This window comes from Balaenoptera ricei, chromosome 6 (genome assembly GCF_028023285.1).
Source record: "Balaenoptera ricei isolate mBalRic1 chromosome 6, mBalRic1.hap2, whole genome shotgun sequence".
Classification (NCBI taxonomy): Eukaryota; Metazoa; Chordata; class Mammalia; order Artiodactyla; family Balaenopteridae; genus Balaenoptera; species Balaenoptera ricei.
Window position 1 is genome coordinate 88,699,265 of NC_082644.1, and position 19,675 is coordinate 88,718,939.

Below are 19,675 nucleotides of genomic sequence, written 5' to 3' on the forward strand. Positions count from 1 at the left end.
ATTATCTTATTAAGTTTGTTTTTCACATGTCCCTGCAGTTTTCCTTGAACATCTTTCTTTTGCTGTGTTGACAGTTTTCTTTCCTATGCATTAGACTTTCCTATGCATTATCGTGCAATGTTTGCACGATAGCAGTCTCTGCCGTATCCTTGCTGTACTTTCACTCTTTGCTTATAACCCTCTGCTTTCGGCTAGAGCCCTCACAGCTGACTCAAAGCAGGGGAAGATTCTAGTTTACATTTTTAGGGCTCTGGTGCAAGGAAAAGGATTGCTGTCTCCCTGCCAGTTCTGCAGAAGTAAGAGCTGGATATGTTTTTGGCATCTTCTGTCATTACCCAGATGCATTAATACACAAATGTGATGCTCTTATAATTGCAGAGCATTGTATACTAAGTAAGCTTTTGCTGGTAGCCTACAATCTAATCATTTCTTTTAGAATTAAAATATTTTGAGGAGATGTGCTTCATTTCAAAGAATTGATCTAATTTTTAGAGTATTCCATACTATTGAAAAATTGTGAAATAGGTGTACTGTCACTATCACCACTAGTCCCGTACCCGCCGTTGGGCAAGATGTACTCTTTGATTCATTCAGTCATCCTTTTCATTCTTACAGCATTCACTCTCCCTTGCATGTACCAAGCACTGCCCTAGGCACAAGAAATACAAGTAATTAAGACACTAGTGTCTAGTGAGTCTAGTGAGGGAGACAGACATGAATACAAATTATTTCTCTTTGTGGGTGGTGGGGGGGGGTATTTCTTTGTCCTCATATTTAGAAAATTTTTCTATGTATATCCAGCACAATTCACATAAAAATTTTTTTGGTGAGGGTATGAGGTGGGAAATCTACGTTTCTTTCCGAAGTAGTTAATTGAGGAATCCCCTCTCTGGTTTGAAATGCCACTTTTATCATGTGCTAAGATGTAATGTAAATTGAGTGTTTCTAAGCTCTCCACTATTTTACTTATTTGTCCAACTATTTTAAATGTTGTACCTTTATAACGCATTTCAGTATCTGGTGATGCAGGTCCTTCATTTTTTAGTCATAGTCCAAAATATTCTTTATGTTCAACTGTTTATTCTTTGCATAGTTTTCTTTATTTTGTATTGCTAGTTTCTTAGAGGTGATTAATTGGAAATGTGACTTCTAAGTTCTTTTAAATTCCTAGTTTAAATTAAGCCTTTAATACGCTTTCCTCTGATGAATATGAAACATGAAAGTTGATACCAGGTATCATTATAATTTTTGCCCCTTTTGAAATATTTTAATGACTTATTTTGCTGCTCAATGCCACAGAGACTTTAAATGAAAAGTATGGTGTTTGAAACTTGGTATTGACTTTGCTATTTGAATGTTAATTTACCTTTTTTTTATACCTTAGGTTTAGCCCAAAGGCATCACTTTTGCCACCTTTTCAGATGCATCACTCAAGAACCTGTACTAAGGAAATGAGTGGTATGTTTTCTAAACATTATTTTCGTGATACATTATGGTTTCTGGAGCCTCAGAGCCCCCCCAAAAATATCTAATGGTGGCTTTTGACATTTGTTCTCACCTTCTCCCACTTGGAATACATCTTTCCTCCCCTCTTTTCTGATTTCTTTAAGTTATGAATTGAAGTGATCTAAAGAGAAAGTAATACCTCCAAGGATATAATTATTATTCTGACTTGAGGCCTTCCTCACACCAGACCTATTCTGTTTCACTTCCACGTGTTACCTACAGAGATATTTGTGTCCCTTGTCACTCTCTTACTCATTAGAGAGTAAGATTTAAAGCACATAAATAGGGGACTTCAACTCATAAAATAGTTTCAGATACTCTACCATGTAAAATCTGGGCCCCTAAACTATGTGCATTGACCACTAAGCATCTAAATATGAATATAAATATATAAAATCCAAAAGGACTGTTAAGAAATCAATAGAAGACATAATAAAGTTGAAGAATCTGAAGATTAGAAGTGCGCACACTCATCTTGTCTCCTCCAACCAAAGTGTTAATTCCCTGCTCTTAGACCCACCCAAGGGATACAGTATTTTCAGAAATTATGCTGCATGAAATTTAAATGTGGTTTTAAATGATTTGCTGCTTTAAGTGTGATTCTTACTGAGTTGAAATCATTTTTTTCCATAGGAATATATCTCCAGTATTTCTCATAGAAATTAACTGAACAATTTGACTCTTGTTTATATCAATTACTTTTACATATGCATTTTCTGAAAAATGACTACTCAGTAAAGTCGTATACCCTTTAGAGGCTGTAAATCCTTTACATTAGAATAAGCTTTTTCTGCAGAACCAAGAGGACTTGTTTCAGGAGGATTATGATTCACCCAGCAGCTGATTTACACACACTTATACATAACCTCTCCTACCTGCTGGCAGCCTAAATTACTTCCTTGATTTGTTTAACAAAAGGTACAGAAGCTTAGCTGACTCCAGTGGCCCCACAGAGCAGCTGCATTTGCAAAGCCTCCAACTATATGTCAGCTGCTGACACTCTCTCTTTAAGGGAGGGACTGGCCAGTTCCAAGAAACTCATCTTTTCTTTCTTCCTGGTTCTTTTATATGTCATTATTTGGGAAGAACTTTATAAATTAACTGTGCCTTTAATAGGAAATGTATGTGGACATCCTGGACCCTTCTGTTGGCTGAGCCAAACCAAGTCTCAGCAAGGGCAGGTCTCGTGCCCTATGGTGGGTAAAGCAGAGTCAGCATCCAGCCATCCTCAAGGAACAGCTCTCCCTTTGGCTTCCTGGCGTCCTCAAAGGCCAGCATCCCCAAACCAGCCTATGTGTCTCCACCAGCCAGTTTAAAAAATAAAATAAAATAAAAATTGTTGAATCCCAGCAGAAATACTATATGATTAAAATATGAACATATTTTGCTTATAGATGGTAATTTTTAAAATACTCTGATCTGTATCCCAGTAAAATTTAGAAAAGGTTTGGAATGAATTTCATAGTTCTTAAAATACCAGAAATATCAGCTATTGGGGACACTTAAATTTCTTTATTGCCTTAGGATGTTAACTCAGGCATTCTAAGTTTTAAATCAAAAATAAATGTGAGTAAGAGAGCTAGCCAAAACTTTATAAATATTCGCTTATGAAAAATGAATGAATTGGAATGGAGAAATAAAAACAAATCATTAATAGTCATTTATGAGCACCAAACCTTTTATTTATGTTTATAAACTGAGGCTAGGATGATTATTACAGGTGGATCAATTTTTGAACTTTCATTTATTGCTAAATTATTTTTTCTCATTAATAAAGGGAAAAATTGATCATACCTTAAAACCTGGACAATTACTTATTTTTTATAAAATATTCTTTGATCTTACTATTAAGGCATTATCCTTAGGCTTTGTAAAATATAGCTTTAAACTTATCATTACATATATACCATTATTGTCTAAAATTTAACCTATCTTAGTTGCAATTAGAAAATGATTGGTTAAATAATAAATTTCATTATTCTTTATGAGTTTAAATTAAACCATGACGTATCCTTGGAAAATAAAGGGGCTAGGTTCCCTCTCTGAGTGGCTGTTGACCTTCTTGGTTATTTCAGGGTTAAAACTTAGAATGAAATTGTCATGGTCCTGCTCTCCTAATCCTGCTCCCTTTGAAAGTCCCTTAACCCCCCCAAGCCTGAAGTATAACAAAGCCTGAAGACACAAATACTAGGTAATGGGGATAATCAAAAATGTTAAGCATTCTGGTTAATTCTATCATATTTTTTAATTTAAAGATAATTTAAATCAGGCTGTTGAAAAACCAAATGTCACGCCTCCTGCCTCTTACACTTATAAAATGGATGAGGTTCAAAACCGCATAAAGGAAATACTAAACAAGCATAACAATGGCATTTGGATATCTAAGCTTCCACATTTTTACAAAGAATTATATAAAGAAGAACTTAATCAAGGAATTTTACAACAGTTTGAACACTGGCCTCATATTTGCACGGTACGTTTCTTCTTATTCCTCCTTCCTGATGCCTCCTCCCTGCCCCACTTTCAGATTTTGAGTTGTTAGTAATATCACCTTTTATTTGGGGAGCACGAAGCTCTTTACATAATATTGCTTCATTAATCTTTATGACTACGATTAACACATACCGGTTCTTATTTATAGGAGAAATATGTCACGGCTGAGGTCTTGTGTGTGTTGTAATTGCTGTTTTTATAGATTTTAAGTTATTTTTAAATACATTTAATATATGGTAATATATATACCATTTTGTACTGAACTGTTACCAATAGATACTGATGGCTTTGTCGTTTTAATAACTTGAACTTAACTGGTAATAGAACATTTTTTGTTAGCCTCAAATTTTATATTCTTGTTCCTGAGCATTTTTAAAGACATTCAGCTGAACAAATTTTAGTTATTTTGGCTAATTAGTTATAGAATACATCTAAAAAAATTAATACAGGGTTCAGATTTAAACTACTCACAAATTTCTTTGGAGAAAAATATTGAAAAGTGAGGTGACATCTATTTCCATGCCTGTTCCTACTTGAGAATCTATTATAATAAAACGATGGCTCAAAAAAAAAAACAAAAAAAAACGATGGATCAGAGTAGTTTATTAGACATCTTTTAGTTCATCCAGAGATAGAGACAACTAGATTCTTAAACCAAAATAACTAATTTTTAGATATTTCTTAATGTTTATTTACATAGAATTTATTCAACAAAATAACTTCTAAATTAGCAGTTACTTGGTGCTTCCAAGCTTATAGAATTAAATATGCATGACAATTATTGCTTGATAGAGGGCTTTCATTTCTTTAACTTAATATATATTTTGGCCCCCAACCCTGTTGGGCAGAGTGTGGGCCACTCTCTCTTATAAGCACCTGACCTAAAGACAGCATGTATTTTTATAACCACTTCTTCCTCCAGGGCACTGACACCCACTCCAGTCCCATGGGCTTTCCAGTCAAGAGTCATCCATCCATCCATCTATCTGTCTTATTTGTTCTTACATCATTCACTCTGCACCTGCAGGTACCATGCACTGCTTTGGGGGCTGAGACCACCTTAGGGCAATGTGATGTGCTGATGAATATATACATACAGTGTGAAGTGGGAAAACAAGAAGAAATGTCAAACTCTGGAATTATGGCTGTTTCCCTACCTATAAAGTCAAGAATGATCATAAGAATGTTATCCCTGATTTATGTTGAATATGGGGTTTATTCTTGTAGTGGGAATTCCTAAGGTTGCTATTCAATTCATTCCATTTTTACTCCTTTCTGCAAAGAATATTCTCACTGGATGCAGGTTTAGCAGCATTTGAGGACACCCTTAGGTTTCCATAATCTTGAAGGGGACTTCTGAGGTTTCACCAGGCTGCTTGATTTGAAGGTTCAGGGCCTGGAGCTCGTTTTTGGAATGCATATGGTTCTTTTATTTTTTTAATCCGTAGACATTCATGAACTTATGTCTTCAATGAACTTTAAACCCTTTTATTGTGAATATACACATATAACTCACTATTAAGCTTCGATAAAGAAATTATCTTTGGAGTAAAAGAATTTTAAATTAACTTCACAAATTCTTCTTAATGTATTATGTTTCTGGTCACTTTGTTTTACACTGCATGATAATTACTAGTATTTGTGTAGCTTAATTTATGACTTTTGGCGGGAAATTTTCATCCTCGCTACTCTGCATATCTGCAAAGCCTCAAAATTTCTCTTGCTAGGACTGCAGGAGAGAGAGTACCTATCTCTTTGATGTTAAAACTTTATCTAAAGTGGGTGGTTTCCTACTAAATTTCAGGTGCTGAAATGACTGATTTTTAATTTTTTGGTTGCTCAAATGCATCTCTGTTGCATGATTATTTTCTGTCCAGGCAGTGAGGGTGGAATGTGATGCAGAAATGTAATGTATCTTTCTTATCTCCATGCTGTTTCTCTCAATTTTGATTAGGACTGTTTAGATGCAATCACTATCAATTGTCAGGTATGAGAATTTACTTAGTGAAGCATTGTGTCTAGGATGACAAAAACTGCCAGTTTTAATGACATCTGTTGATATTTTTCAAAACTGTTTTTTTAATAGCTCTGATTTTTTTTTTTTTAAACAGCCTACTGGTAAACAGTTTCAAACTGTTACACCATGTTTATTTTTAGGCAGTTTTAAACAGTTACACCATGGTTATTTTCCCTTTTTTCTGACTTCTTGCTTTTCATCTTGCTGAAAAACTGATAGCATGCCCAGGGCTGATTCTACTGCAAACAGGGTCAGACAGGTTAGAACACAGTGCAGAAATTTTAGGGTAAGAAAGACTTAGTAATGTGTATCTCCATATGTCTTGTTGTGTAAGTGAAGAAGAAATCTGAGTGCAGTGTACTTCTTTATTTTAGAAAAAAAAAAAAAGTGCTTTCTCCCCCCAGTCATGTAAAATGTCCCATATAAAAATATTGAAAAATAAAGTTATAAAAGAAATAAAAATCACCCATCATCCTACCTCCCAGAGATAATCACTTGCAGGATTTCCATTTGAATATAGGATGGGTAGCATCAGCTCAAGGGACCAAATAAAAGCTCTGAAATTTTACCTTCATGAAGATTTAATCAGCTATACGCTATAAGTCACTTTACAAGGTTGTTAGATGGTATTTTGATGCAGGCAGAAGGAGGCTTTGAATCTGTTGTCCTTAACCTTTTGGATCTCTCTGACAACAAAATGTGGACTGAGAGTTTTGAAAGCTAAAGAGAATATAAAATCATATTAACGATGGTGACCCAGTTCCATAGTGTTCCTAGGCAACTTTCGAGGGAAATGGAACTTGTGCAGAAGCTGTCTTCGAAAGGCAAAGAGCCCAAGATGGCAGGCTGTTGACCAAGGATACTGGCATCTAAGAATTGCCGTTGGGTCCTAGGAGAAGGATAGCAACATCTCTTGGCTGTTCTAAAGTGGTGGCCTTATTAATAATGTTCTCCTTAATTGTTGTATTTGGCTAGTATTTATAAAATGCTTCTGTGAGCCACCCACTGACCTGGGTGCTAAGAATAACAGTAAACAAGACAGACCTGGACCTTGCCCTTACGGAACTTACTGTCCAACAGGGAAAATAAACATTGAGCAGATAAGGGCAAGCCTGCAATAGTTATGAAGGAGAAATGCAGGGTGCTAAGGAAACGTGTAAACAGGAGGATGTGACGTAGTCTGATGAGTCAAGAAAAGCTTTCCAGAGGAGGTGTCTGTTACACTAAAACCTGAGAGGTGAGTTGAAGTAAGTTAGACAAAGGTGGGAATGCTGGGGAAAAGGCACCTCAGACAAAAGAAACAGCCTGTGCCAAAGCCTGAGACAGAAAAACATGGCTTTTTCAGGAAACTGTAAGAAATTCAATAAGAAGAGAGTGGCTCAAGAAGAAACTCAAGAGGCAAACGGGCCATTCACTTTATTAAAGAGTCATCATTTGGTGGAAACTTAGTGGGTCCCTGCCATGAGGTCACGCAGGATCCAGAGCCTCTGGCCGACTTCAATTTCTAGTAAAATTTCAAATCTTGTGACAATTACTGTTGAACATCAGAGATTTTGTTGAAATCCTCCACTCTGAAACATGGGTGGAGAAACGTCTCCATTCCTACCTGAGACAGAATATCTGTCTTTAGTGCCTTACCTGAAGCTGTGTGGAGAGCTGGGCGGCTCGTTTAGAGCCAGATAGGAATAGATGCACTCAGCTGAAAAGGCTCTCTGCCAGTAGCCTGGAAGACCTAGCGTAGGAGCAGTGGGAGGCAACTTCAGGATAGTGGGAAACATTCTGAGTTCAGCTGGAAGCACCTCAGGCCTTAATTACAGAACATAACATTAAGTGAATGAGAACATAAAATGTTGTAAATGAGAAAAAATACCTAATGACGCTAATTATTCATGCTTTTATAAAAAGGTTTTACTGTTAGTCTGTATTTTATATGTCATTTTTCTGTCCGTTAGAAATCACTGAGCTTTATTTTAAGTCGTTTAGTCCTCTAATACCTCAGACTTTTAAAAATTCCTAACGTTCTGGATTGCGTCAATATAGCAATTTCTGTAATATCGAAAGAGGCAACAGCAGTTCTGCCACTTACATATTTTTGTATGTTCAGGAATTTGTCTTAACTTTGTGGTAATTAATTATATAAGATAAAGCACCTGTCAGCTCATGCAAAATGAATTGCCTCTTTTTTTAAAGCCTGGATATTTCTGGGTTAAAAACAAACTGAATTTCTAAGGAAGTGAACAGAAATGAAACAGCAGTGATGCATCCTCCGGCTTAGTGCTGTTGATACAGTCTCTGCAGCTATGGCAGCAGAAGCAGCAACGAGAAGTAAAGCTAGGACTTGAAAGTACAGCCATAATATCTAATTGGAATCCAATTTCTTTTCTAACTTTTCATCAATAAAAATAAATATGCAATGAACACATTGGAACAGTTTTTAAATTCAATTTCAGCGACCATCTGAATAGGAGAAAGATAAAAGAGCACTGCGGCGAAATCAAAATAGGGCAGCAGGGGAGTAATGTGACATTGCTGTTCTGGTACTTGAAACAGAAAACTACCCATAAGGCCCAATAGTACAATAGAAAGAGTTTGGGCTTTGCAGTTAGGTTTTTGCCCTGGCCATTTCTTAGTGGTGTTACTTTCAGCATACAAATCTGGGCTTCAGTATGCTCTAAAATGTGACTGTTTCTTCCCATCTCTTAGGGTTGTTAGAATTAAGTTACACAAACTATAAACAGCTGCCAGTACAGTATAGAAACATGGCAGGTCTATAGAGGACTTCCCCTGGTGGTCCAGTGGTTAAGACTCCATGCTTCCAATGCCAGGGGCGTGGGTTTGATTCCTGGTTGGGGAACTAAGATCCCACATGCTGCACAGTGTGGCCAAAAAAAAAAAAGAAAAAAAGAAACATAGCAGGTATATAGGAAAAGACAGCTGTTATTTTTCCAGGAACAGTCCAGCTTAAATGTAAGCAAGTTAAAACCCACTGGTAAACTAGAGGCATACCCAGCAAGCTCTGTAGAGGAGCCTATCGCAGTGAAAACAGAGGAAACGCTAAAGAGGGCAGAACAAAAGTTTAAATTGAAAAATAAGAGCAGTGGATAAAGGAACTAAAACTCTTAGATGAAGTGAGTTTCTGCCATCCTAGAGGAGCAGATCCTGCTCCCCGCAAAGGTAATGAGAAGCATATCTAGTACCTACTTAGCTTAGAATGCACAGTGAAAGCCACAGCTGCCAGCCAAGATCATCCCCAAAAGGTCTGCACACATTTAACCAGGATAATGTCTTCCTGAAGGGGACCTGTGAACAAGGGCCTAACCTTGGGCCACACTAAAGGAAAATGACTTGAAGTTTATCCAAATATAAATGGTTGTAGTCAGCATCAGCGCGAAGTCCTTACTAGGAAAGGGATGGGAGTGAAAGAGTATTAGCCTTGAAATACATAATGTCTATAAAACTACTTACCCAAGATGGTGGAGAAAGAGTTTCTCTGGATAGGTGGTTTGTGAACAGACAGGGTACCATCTACAAGGAACTTTTTACCTTTACCTTTGATTAAACCTCTGTGGAATATGCCACAAACACCTGTACTTTCTTAAACAGAAGCGACTAAAAATTATAACCCTTTCTGAATAATCTTGGGCGTAGCATGAACCGCTGCAGAGAGGGTGGCAGTTGTAGGTGGTCTGGAATGCTGAGTTGGGTGTTAGCTCATCTCAGTGTATTATCCTGCGTGCAGTATAAACCCCACCCACTGCCCTTAGAGGCTTCAGATCTGAACCTATCAGTTTGTCTTCACTGTGGCCCAGTCAGGCCATTGGGGACCATTTCCTCATCTCTTTCTCAGTTGTCTAACTTTCCCAGCACTTCTCAGCATTAACAAAAAAAGACTGAGCTCTGTAGAAGGTCATCAACCAGTCTTTCTTTCTGTGAACTCGCTAATCATAGGGTGCAAGCTTCTGGTCAGTGGCTCTTTGATGTTTTAGTTGTTGCTAGGTACCCAGAGTTCTTTACTGCCTGCTGAAATTGAGTTTTTTAATTGGTTTGTTTTTGAGTTCCAAGCCACTGCTAATAGTTGGAGTGCTGGAAGGCAGGTCTACAGGTAAACGTGATTTTACCATACTGTCTGAGGTTGGTATTGGGTGGTGACCATATAAAATGAAATTTAGAATGTAATTTAAAGCTTCAACACAAAGAACTACTACCCAATGGAAACAAAACTGTGTCTGAATGAGACCCGTACAACTGCTTTGAGACTTTTTGATTTAATTGGACAATACCAATTCTGTTACAGAATCCCAAGGAAAATTCTAATTCCATAAGAAACAGTAAGTTTACCTCAGCAGCCTATGCTGCAGAGTTAGCAGGTGAGCCTTCATAGACTCAAAGGAGTTTGGCTTCAAGAACTTTACAGCACAGGTAAATTAGGAAGAAGTAAAGACCTCTTAGAATTAAGAAGACAATTTCTAGGCATTTAGCATGAAGACTTCTATTTGTGTGAACTTGTAGGGCTCCTGAAGAAGTCGATGTTTTAAGTCCTTGAGTCTCACATCTACCAAACCTAACCTGTCAACTCCAAACTTACAAAAACTCAGAGGGATGTGAGAGAAGTATCTCATTCAAGTTGTGATTCCAAATGAGGCAGAAATCAAGCTAAATATAATGAACTTGTGGGAATAGAAGGTTTAAGGCATGTTAGACACTAGAATCTTCTGATGATCACCAAAGGAGATGGTTTGAACTCCATGGTGTAAGGAGTTAATCCTTTAGGTTACCTACCTGTCTCTGCTGTTGGGAGTTGGAGGTAAGGACCCATACATAGTAAATCTATGGAGTTCCAGGTCATGCCAGTTTCCAGTCATTGGACTGGTGATTTTTTGGGTGGATATCCAAAGCCAAAGAAAAAACTGAAGAGTCACAAAACAAAGCATGGAAGAAAATGGCAGGATTATGATCCTGAGTCTTCTCCTATAGAACAGGAGGCCTTCTGACCCCCTTCTCAGGTACGTACCTGAATCAATTAGACCACAGGAACTATTGGGTTGGCCAAAAAGTGCCTTTGTTTTTTTTTTTTTTTTTTTTTTCACACACACACACTGTATTTTATTTTTACAAGAGATAAATCGACTGACACCAAGCATTGTACATGGATGACCAGTGCCTTTGTTTTTTAAGTAAAAATAAAAGACACATTTTTCATTTTCACCAAGAACTTTATTGAACAACGTATTCACCCTTTTGTTTCACTACTTTCTGCCATTTTTCAGGCAATTTCATAATTCCATCTTCCCAAGATTTTTTATCTTTTTGAGCAAAGAACTGTTCCAGGTGCCTTTTACAGTCTTCCAGGGAATTGAAATTTTTTCCATTAAGAAAATTTTGTAAAGACCTAAGTAAATGGAAATCCAAAGGTGCAGTAATATCTGGTGAATACGGCGGATGAATCAGAACTTCCCAGCCAAGCTAACAGTTTTTGCCTGGTCGTCAAAGAAATATGCGGTCTCACGTTATCCTGATGGAAGATTATGCATTTTCTTTTGACTCATTCTGGATGCTTTTCGTCAAGTGCTGGTTTCAGTTGGTCTAATTGGGAGCAGTACTTGTTGGAATTAATCGTTTGGTTTTCCTGAAGGAGCTCATAACAGGGCTCCCTTCCAATCCTGCCATATACCCATCATCACCTTCTTTGGATGAAGACCAGCCTTTGGTTGGTGGTGGCTCATTTCGCTTGCCCCATGATCTCTTCCGTTCCACATTATTGTGCAATATCCACTTTCCATCGCCCGTCACAATTTGTTTTAAAAAACAGAACATTTTCATTACGTTTAAGTAGAGAATCAAATGTGGAAATATGGTCAGGGTTTTTTTCGCTTAACTTATGTGGAACCCAAACATCAAAGCGATTCACATAACCAAGCAGGTGCAAATGATTTTCATTGCTTGATTTGGATATTTTGAGTATGTTGGCTATCTCCCACGTGGTATAACGTTGATTGTTCTCAATGAATGTCTCGATTTGATCACTGTCAACTTCAACTGGTCTACCTGACCGTGGAGCATCGTCCAGCGAGAAATCTCCAGCACAAAACTTCGCAAACCACTTTTTAAAATTTATTTATTTTATTTATTTATTTTTGACTGCGTTGGGTCTTCATTGCTGCACACGAGCTTTCTCTAGTTGCGGCGAGTAGGGGCTACTCTTCATTGCGGTGCGTGGGCTTCTCACTGTGGTGGCTTCTCCTGTTGCGGAGCACGGGCTCTAGGCACGTGGGCTTCAGTAGTTGTGGCTCACGGGCTCTAGAGCACAGGCTCAGTAGTTGTGGCACACAGGCATAGTTGCTCCACAGCATGTGGGACCTTCCCGGACGAGGGCTCAAACCCATGTCCCCTGCATTGGCAGGCAGATTCTTAACCACTGAGCCACCAGGGAAGCCCCGCAAACCACTTTTGACGTGTTCGATCAGTCACAGCACCTTCTCCATACACTGCACAAACCTTATTTTTGCGTTTCAGTTGTGTTTTTACCTTTCTTGAAATAATAAAGCATGATATGTGGAAAATGTTGCTTTTTTTCTTCCATCTTCAGTATTAAAATGGCTACACAAAAATTCACCAATTTTGATAAGTCTTTTTTTAAATGCACACTGATATGATGGCTGTCACAATACAATCTAACAAAATCGTTTCAAATGAAGTTAGAAAAAACTAAGTGCTACTAGAGCCATCTTACGGAAAAAAACGAACGAACCTTTTGGCCAACCCAATAGAAGTTGTAAAGCACCCTCTTGAAAGATCCAACTGGAATGATTAGCAGCTGATTATCACACTAAGGAAATAATAAAAGCCATGTTTCAAGTAGCTATTGACTTACCTTGGTCATTTATGAAGGCCAGAAGACAGCTGTTCTGTTTTGGGGGATGAGACGAGAGAACAGCATGTAAATCTGGTCAGATGTACCAGAGCACAGTGAAGAGTGGACACCATACTGTAACCCACATTCCAGCAATTTCTTGCCTTTGGGGAGATTCTCATAGGCTAGGAATAGATGTAGTAATAGGTGTTGTTTCTAAGCCCATTGATCAGAAAATTAAAAAGAAGACACATGTTGTGGAGGACAGATGGTGATCACATTGGAATGCCTGAGAAAAGCAAATTTTCACTTTCATGAAAAATTTAAAACAAAGAGTTTAAGTTGAAAAAAATTACATTTGTCTTAAATTACATATATTTTAAATTCTAAACAGTATGAGTTTCATGATCTTTTCTTTTGAATTGAGTAACCCTTCAGCTATTCTCCAAAGATTGGCTAATGAAGTACGTGGACCAGGCATATCTTCCATGTCACTAAATTATCCATGAATACTTGTCTAACATGTTGAAGAACATCTGAATCAACTCCGGTTAGTGTCAGGTTCTGTTCCTAAAGTCAGGCTTATGTTTAATGTTAGTAGATGCTAATTTGAATTTAAAGAGGCCAAATCACTAGAGAATAAAGTGGAATTAGGCACATAACTGGCTTATGAGATCAAGAAGAAGCCAGTAAAAATTGGAAAGTGGCTACAATTCAAGGAACTAGTCATTTAGGGATTGCTGAGGGCTGGGGTAGGGTATCTACTTTAAACAATGAAAATAAAACTGCTGAGGAAACAAATCTGCCTTCTAGTTCAGATGATTATTTGGCCATTGTTTGTACTTTGAATAAACTCAGGCTTACTGGTCAAAAATCTACTTTATAGGCTGACTGGCAAAGCTTGATATAAATGCTCCAGACAAAGCCCTGGAAGCTTACTACTTCCAGGTGATCTTTAAGCATTATTCTGGAATAAAGGCCAGAAAAATGGGAATTCTCCTCTTGTCCTGACCAAATTCACATCAAGTGGACCTAATATTCATAACTTCTGTTAAGATAGTAATCCCTAGTTAGAAGAACTCAGTGTGCTGGTCATGTTCAGAGGTCATGTTTAGAGGTTTGACGGATTTGACAATTACATTGTTAGGTAATTGGTCCTGATTGCATCTAAAGCACAGGTGGGAATGGAAGCTTTGGGGCCAAGAGTGGGGGAGATTAGTAAACAAACATTGAAGTATCTCATATTCCCAGTTAACTTATTGGAAAGAAAAGGATCATTAAACTGAAGAACTGTTGTCCTCTTTTGGGTTAGAAGAAGCCATGTGGACAGATAGGGCATGTGGCTTGTGAGAGTTATTTTAGATGAATAAGATGGACTATACTCCATTGAAATTAGCCTCTGCCATCCACTTCAGAGAAGGTGTTGCAAAGAGTTGAGAAGATGTTGCTAGGTGAAGACTGAAAAAGGGTTTTAAGATGGGCCCAGCAGGCTCAGCTGGCTTTGGATATGGAGGACTGCCATGTCTAAATCTAAAACTGTAATAACCGGGATTCTTTTTTTCTTTTTTTTTTAACATCTTTATTGGAGTATAATTGCTTTACAATTGTGTGTTAGTTTCTGCTTTATAACAAAGTGAATCAGCTATACATATACATATATCCCCATATCTCCTCCCTCTTGCGTCTCCCTCGCACCCTCCCTATCCCACCCCCCTAGGTGGTCCCAAAGGACGGAGCTGATCTCCCTGTGCTATGCGGCTGCTTCCCGCTAGCTAGCTATTTTACATTTGGTAGTGTATATATGTCCATGCCACTATCTCACTTCGTCCCAGCTTACCCTTCCCCCTCCCCGTGTCCTCAAGTCCGTTCTCTACATCTGCGTCTGTATTCCCGTCCTGCCCCTAGGTTCTTCAGAACCTTTTTTTTTTTTTAAGATTCCATGTGTATGTGTTAGCATACGGTATTTGTTTTTCTCTTTCTGACTTACTTCACTCTGTATGACAGTCTCTACGTCCATCCACCTCACTACAAATAACTCAATTTTGTTTCTTTTTATGGCTGAGTAATATTCCATTGTATATACGTGCCCCATCTTTTTTATTCATTCATCTGTCGATGGACACTTAGGTTGCTTCCATGTCCTGGCTATTGTAAATAGAGCTGCAATGAACATTGTGGTACATGACCCTTTTTGAATTATGGTTTTCTCAGAGTATATGCCCAGTAGTGGGATGGCTGGGTCGTATGGTAGTTCTATTTTTAGTTTTTTTAGGAACCTCCATAGTGGTTGTATCAATTTACATTCCCACCAACAGGGCAAGAGGGTTCCCTTTTCTCCACACCCTCTCCAGCATTTATTGTCTGTAGATATTTTGATGATGGCCATTCTGACTGGTGTGAGGTGATACCTCATTGTAGTTTTGATTTGTATTTCTCTAATGATTATTGATGTTGAGCATTCTTTCATGTGTTTGTTAGCCATCTGTATATCTTCTTTGGAGAAATGTCTGTTTAGGTCTTCTGCCCATTTTTGGATTGGGTTGTTTGGTTTTTGGATATTGAGCTACATGAGCTGCTTGTAAATTTTGGAGGTCAATCCTTTGTCAGTTGCTTCATTTGCAAATATTTTCTCCCATTCTGAGGGTTGTCTTTTCATCTTGTTTATGTTTTCCTTTGCTGTACAAATGCTTTTAAGTTTCATTAGGTCCCATTTGTTTATTTTTATTTCCATTTCTCTAGGAGGTGGGTCAAAAAGGATCTTGCTGTGATTTATGTCACAGAGTGTTCTGCCTATGTTTTCCTCTAAGAGTTTTTTATAGTGTCTGGCCTTACATTTAGGTCTTTAATCCATTTTGAGTTTATTTTTGTGTATGGTGTTAGGGAGTGTTCTAATTTCATTCTTTTACATGTAGCTGTCCAGTTTTCCCAGCACCACTTATTGAAGAGGCTACTAACTGGGATTCTGTATGACAAGTGAATAACTCACATAGAAATAGAATTCTGTTTTATTTTTCCATTTTCTCAAAAAGTATATTTCTCATATCTTCTCTGGATACCCAATCTGTGTCCTTGTATCTTAAGTGTCTTAAAGCACAGTGAAGATAGGCATTCTAAGATTCCATATTTTAAAATGTGAGTCTCTAGAGAGGTGGGCTAACCATTGAGAGCAAAATGAGGAGTGTCCCAAATGTTTGTGTTTCCAGCCTTAACATTAAGGACGCAAATTGTGAATATCATATAAATACCATCCAGAGTGTCACACGGTGTCAGCAGGGTCAACTGTATTTATGTTCTCTCTTCCTAAGCATTATATAGAAAATTAGTAAATGAAGTCAATGTTCTTTACTGACAAGCTACCCACCGAGCAACTTTAATATTCTGTTCTTCTTGGGGAAGGGGGTACTTCTTGTACGCTTGTTTTATCACCTTAGTGGTCTGGATAGCCTCCTAAGGTCTTAAATTCCAGCTAAAGAATAGGTGAATAGGATCTGACAAAATAGAAGCATTTCAGAGGGCTATGAGTACTAACTTCAGTCTAATCAGAAGTTGAGAAATTTTTTTGGTAAAGGATCAGGTAGTATTTTAGGTTTTGCAGGCCAAGAGCTATGTGACTGTCACCCATAGTCTGGCACAACTACTCGACTCTGCCATTGTAGTGCAAAAGCAGCCAAACGCACTACATAAAGCATGGCTGGGTGCCAATAAAACTTTGTTGATGTACACTGAATTTCATATCATTTTCATGTCACAAAGTAATTCTTTTGATTTTTTTTCAACCGTTTAAAAATTGAAAAATCATTCTTAGCTCATGGGCTATGGAAAAACAGGTGGCATGCTGCATTGGGCTACAGCCTGTGGTGTGCTGACCCCTGGTCTAGAAGTGGAAAGGCTTAGAACTTGGAAAAATGGTGCCATACATCAGTTTCTCTTTTTCTCCTTCTCTTATATTAGGAGATGCCATCAAGCCGTGCCTCTCTGGAATGTTAAGAGAAAAAAATTAGAAATTGGATGATATACAACTGCTGGGCATTTTTAAGTCTTGTTCATTAGAGGGACAACACTTTTAGCTAACTTTCTTCTGTAGTTGTTGGAAAATGTGTACCTTACCTCTGGACTGACCTTCCTACATAATGGAAATCTGAGGGTTTTCTCAGGATACTGCAGGAAGAAGAGAGACAGCACCTCAGTTTTGCCTGAATATTTCCTAGCTTTCTTCCCAGTGGTTTATTCCTGACAGTTCTGATACCTTTTCATGGTTTCATTCCTCCTTGTATTCTGTCAATTTTGTAAGCTGTCGCTTTGTATTTGTCAGAGAAACTAGGTGAGACAAAACTATTTGTCAGAGAAACTAGGTGGTGTACAGGGCAGAAGCTCTCATGATTTCCTAGGGTTATTGGAGGTCAGGTGCTTCACATGGGAAATTCGTACTATTTCATTTCCCTGCTTATTACTGAAATGTGGTGCATGATCATGTTTGCAAGTGAAGGCAGCGTATTAAAGTCTTAGTGATTGAGAAGAGTAAAATGTACAATTTTGTGTTCTCTTCATAAATTTGAAAAGTGTTTCTCTCAAATTTAAAATGCATTAATGTGCTCTCAGGTTGTTTTAGCCATTAAAATATCTGTCATTTGCTTTATTTAAAAATTTCAGGTGGAAAAACCTTGCAGTGGTGGTCAAGATTTACTTGTTTATCCAGCTAAGAGAAAGCAGCTTTTGAGAAGTGAACTGAATGCTGAAAAAGTGCCTCCATCCCCACTACCTGCTCCAAAACAAATACCACCACTCAAAGGGTGTCCAACAGTTATGCCAGGAGACTTTAAAGAGAAAGTTGAGGAGCTGCTGGTGAAATACTCAAGTGGTCTTTGGGCCAGCGCACTCCCAAAAGCATTTGAGGACATGTACAAAGTGAAATTACCCGAGGATGCCTTAAAAAATCTTGCCTCGCTTTCCGATGTATGCACCATAGACTACATTTCTGGAAACCCCCAGAAGGCCATTCTCTATGCTAAACTTCCACCACCCACTGACAAAATCCTAAAGGATGCAGGGCAAGCACATGGAGATTATGATATCAAGTCTGTGATTGAACAAGAATATTTGCAGATAGAAGGAAGCATTACCGAAAGTGCTGATACCTTTATGGAGACTGTAACAATTCCTCCGTTAATCATTCCAACTGAGGCATCCCCATCTGTATTGGTGGTTGAACTGAGCAACACAAATGAAGTGGTTATCAGGCAAGTTTTATTTTCTAATTCTTTAGAATCCTAGTGTACTGTTGCTACTTGGCTATTCTTCACATAGATGCTGGTTGAGGAAGAATAATATATTTTTAGTTCTATAGAGTTATATTGAAGTATAGTTTAAAATAACTATTTTTGCAAGAAAAGATTTCTAACAGTTTTAAAAATTGAAATGATGATATGGTCTGAACATGAAAAAAATCTATGTCAAAAGCATAATGGTAACTATATATGTCAAAAGCAATACCTAGTCCATAGAAAGAGCAATCACCCACTAGGTAGGTAATACTGTTTAATCTGGGATTACATAGTGTTTCCTAAAAGTCAGAATAGGTAAGCACCGCCTTCTAGTGTAATGCATCAGATTAGCCCTCTGGTTTCTCGAGCCTTTTGATATCATTGCCTGGGAGAAGGAATTATTGCCTAAGTGGCTAATGATAACTGGAATTCCAAAAAACAGTTCAGCTCAGGCACTTGATGTGGACTTTTGGAGGAAATGTAGAATACATAGAAAATGTTGAAAGACTGTAATTTGCTGTTTCTGACTTGGGATGAAGAATGGTAACCACTGTAGCTGGACCTCTGGAGGCAGCAGCCCAAGGTGTGGCTGTGGCTGGAGCAGAACAGAATCCAGGCTCCTTCACCCAAAATGTCCCTGCGCTTTGGGCTCTTACTCTTCCCAAGGATCATAGCTGAGCTGGGAAGACCCAATGAAAGGCCACAAAAAATAATCAAAGACCCAATGAAAGGCCACAAAAAATAATCAAAGTCCTATACAGCAAACCTATTGAAGCTTTTCTCTTTGAACAAACTAAGTCTGATGATGAAGTGAGAATCAAGTATCTTAGGATGTTCAAACTAGAACATGTGGAAGCTTTTTTAAGGTCCTTTTTATAGAGGGGTGGTAAATGTATAGAGCTTTTATTCTAAGATGTGGTATGGCCTGAAGATAGAAACAGCTTGCTAAGGGTTAGGGTTCCCACTGTGGGTCACTAATAAACTGAGGTAAAGGAAGGATGTTGAGGAGCACATTGCTAACTTTTACCATTTGACATTGTAAAGAAAATCTAAATCTGCTTCCTTGGCAGGATCCTTTGGTATCTGTTACCAGTAGTCCTTGGTGCCACTTTCAGAGACCAAGCACCCAGCACTGGACTGGATGAATCATGTGATTTCTTACGTTCTTCCCAAGAGTTGGCAGGAATCTGGATCAGTTCTAGGACTTCAGTAGGATGGGGGTTCAAACTACTCCAGGATGGTTAGGTCCAGGGTCCTCAGGTTATCTAGATCCCTTTTTCAGTATAAGTTAGAATCCCAGAGCCGGCATTCTACGTGTTCAGCAGGGCGGCTGGCAACCAGCAAGCATGATGGGTAATGTCTGCCCTTAGGTTGACCCTAGGTCATTAGTGTCCCCCCACCGCCCTCATCCCGGCAGGCTGAGCCCCATTCTACACCCACACCTTTACCCAGGCGGTAGACTCTGGAAACTAGTAGGCTTGTGACTCATAAAAGTTACAGGGAGGTGCCATGGCAGGACCCTTAGGTCAAGTATGGGAATCTGTTGTC

General features: G+C 38.3%; 1 protein-coding gene across 1 annotated transcript in view; it reads left to right on the forward strand.

Annotated features, from left to right (window-relative positions):
* The window catches only part of TDRD7 (tudor domain containing 7), a 95,080-nt gene that overhangs the window by 45,349 nt on the left and 30,056 nt on the right, over positions 1 to 19,675 (forward strand). The window contains exons 5-7 of the mRNA XM_059925122.1: positions 1,385 to 1,458; positions 3,762 to 3,979; positions 17,517 to 18,103. Coding sequence (XP_059781105.1) covers positions 1,385 to 1,458; positions 3,762 to 3,979; positions 17,517 to 18,103 — 879 coding nt within the window. The remainder of the gene's footprint in view (positions 1 to 1,384; positions 1,459 to 3,761; positions 3,980 to 17,516; positions 18,104 to 19,675) is intronic.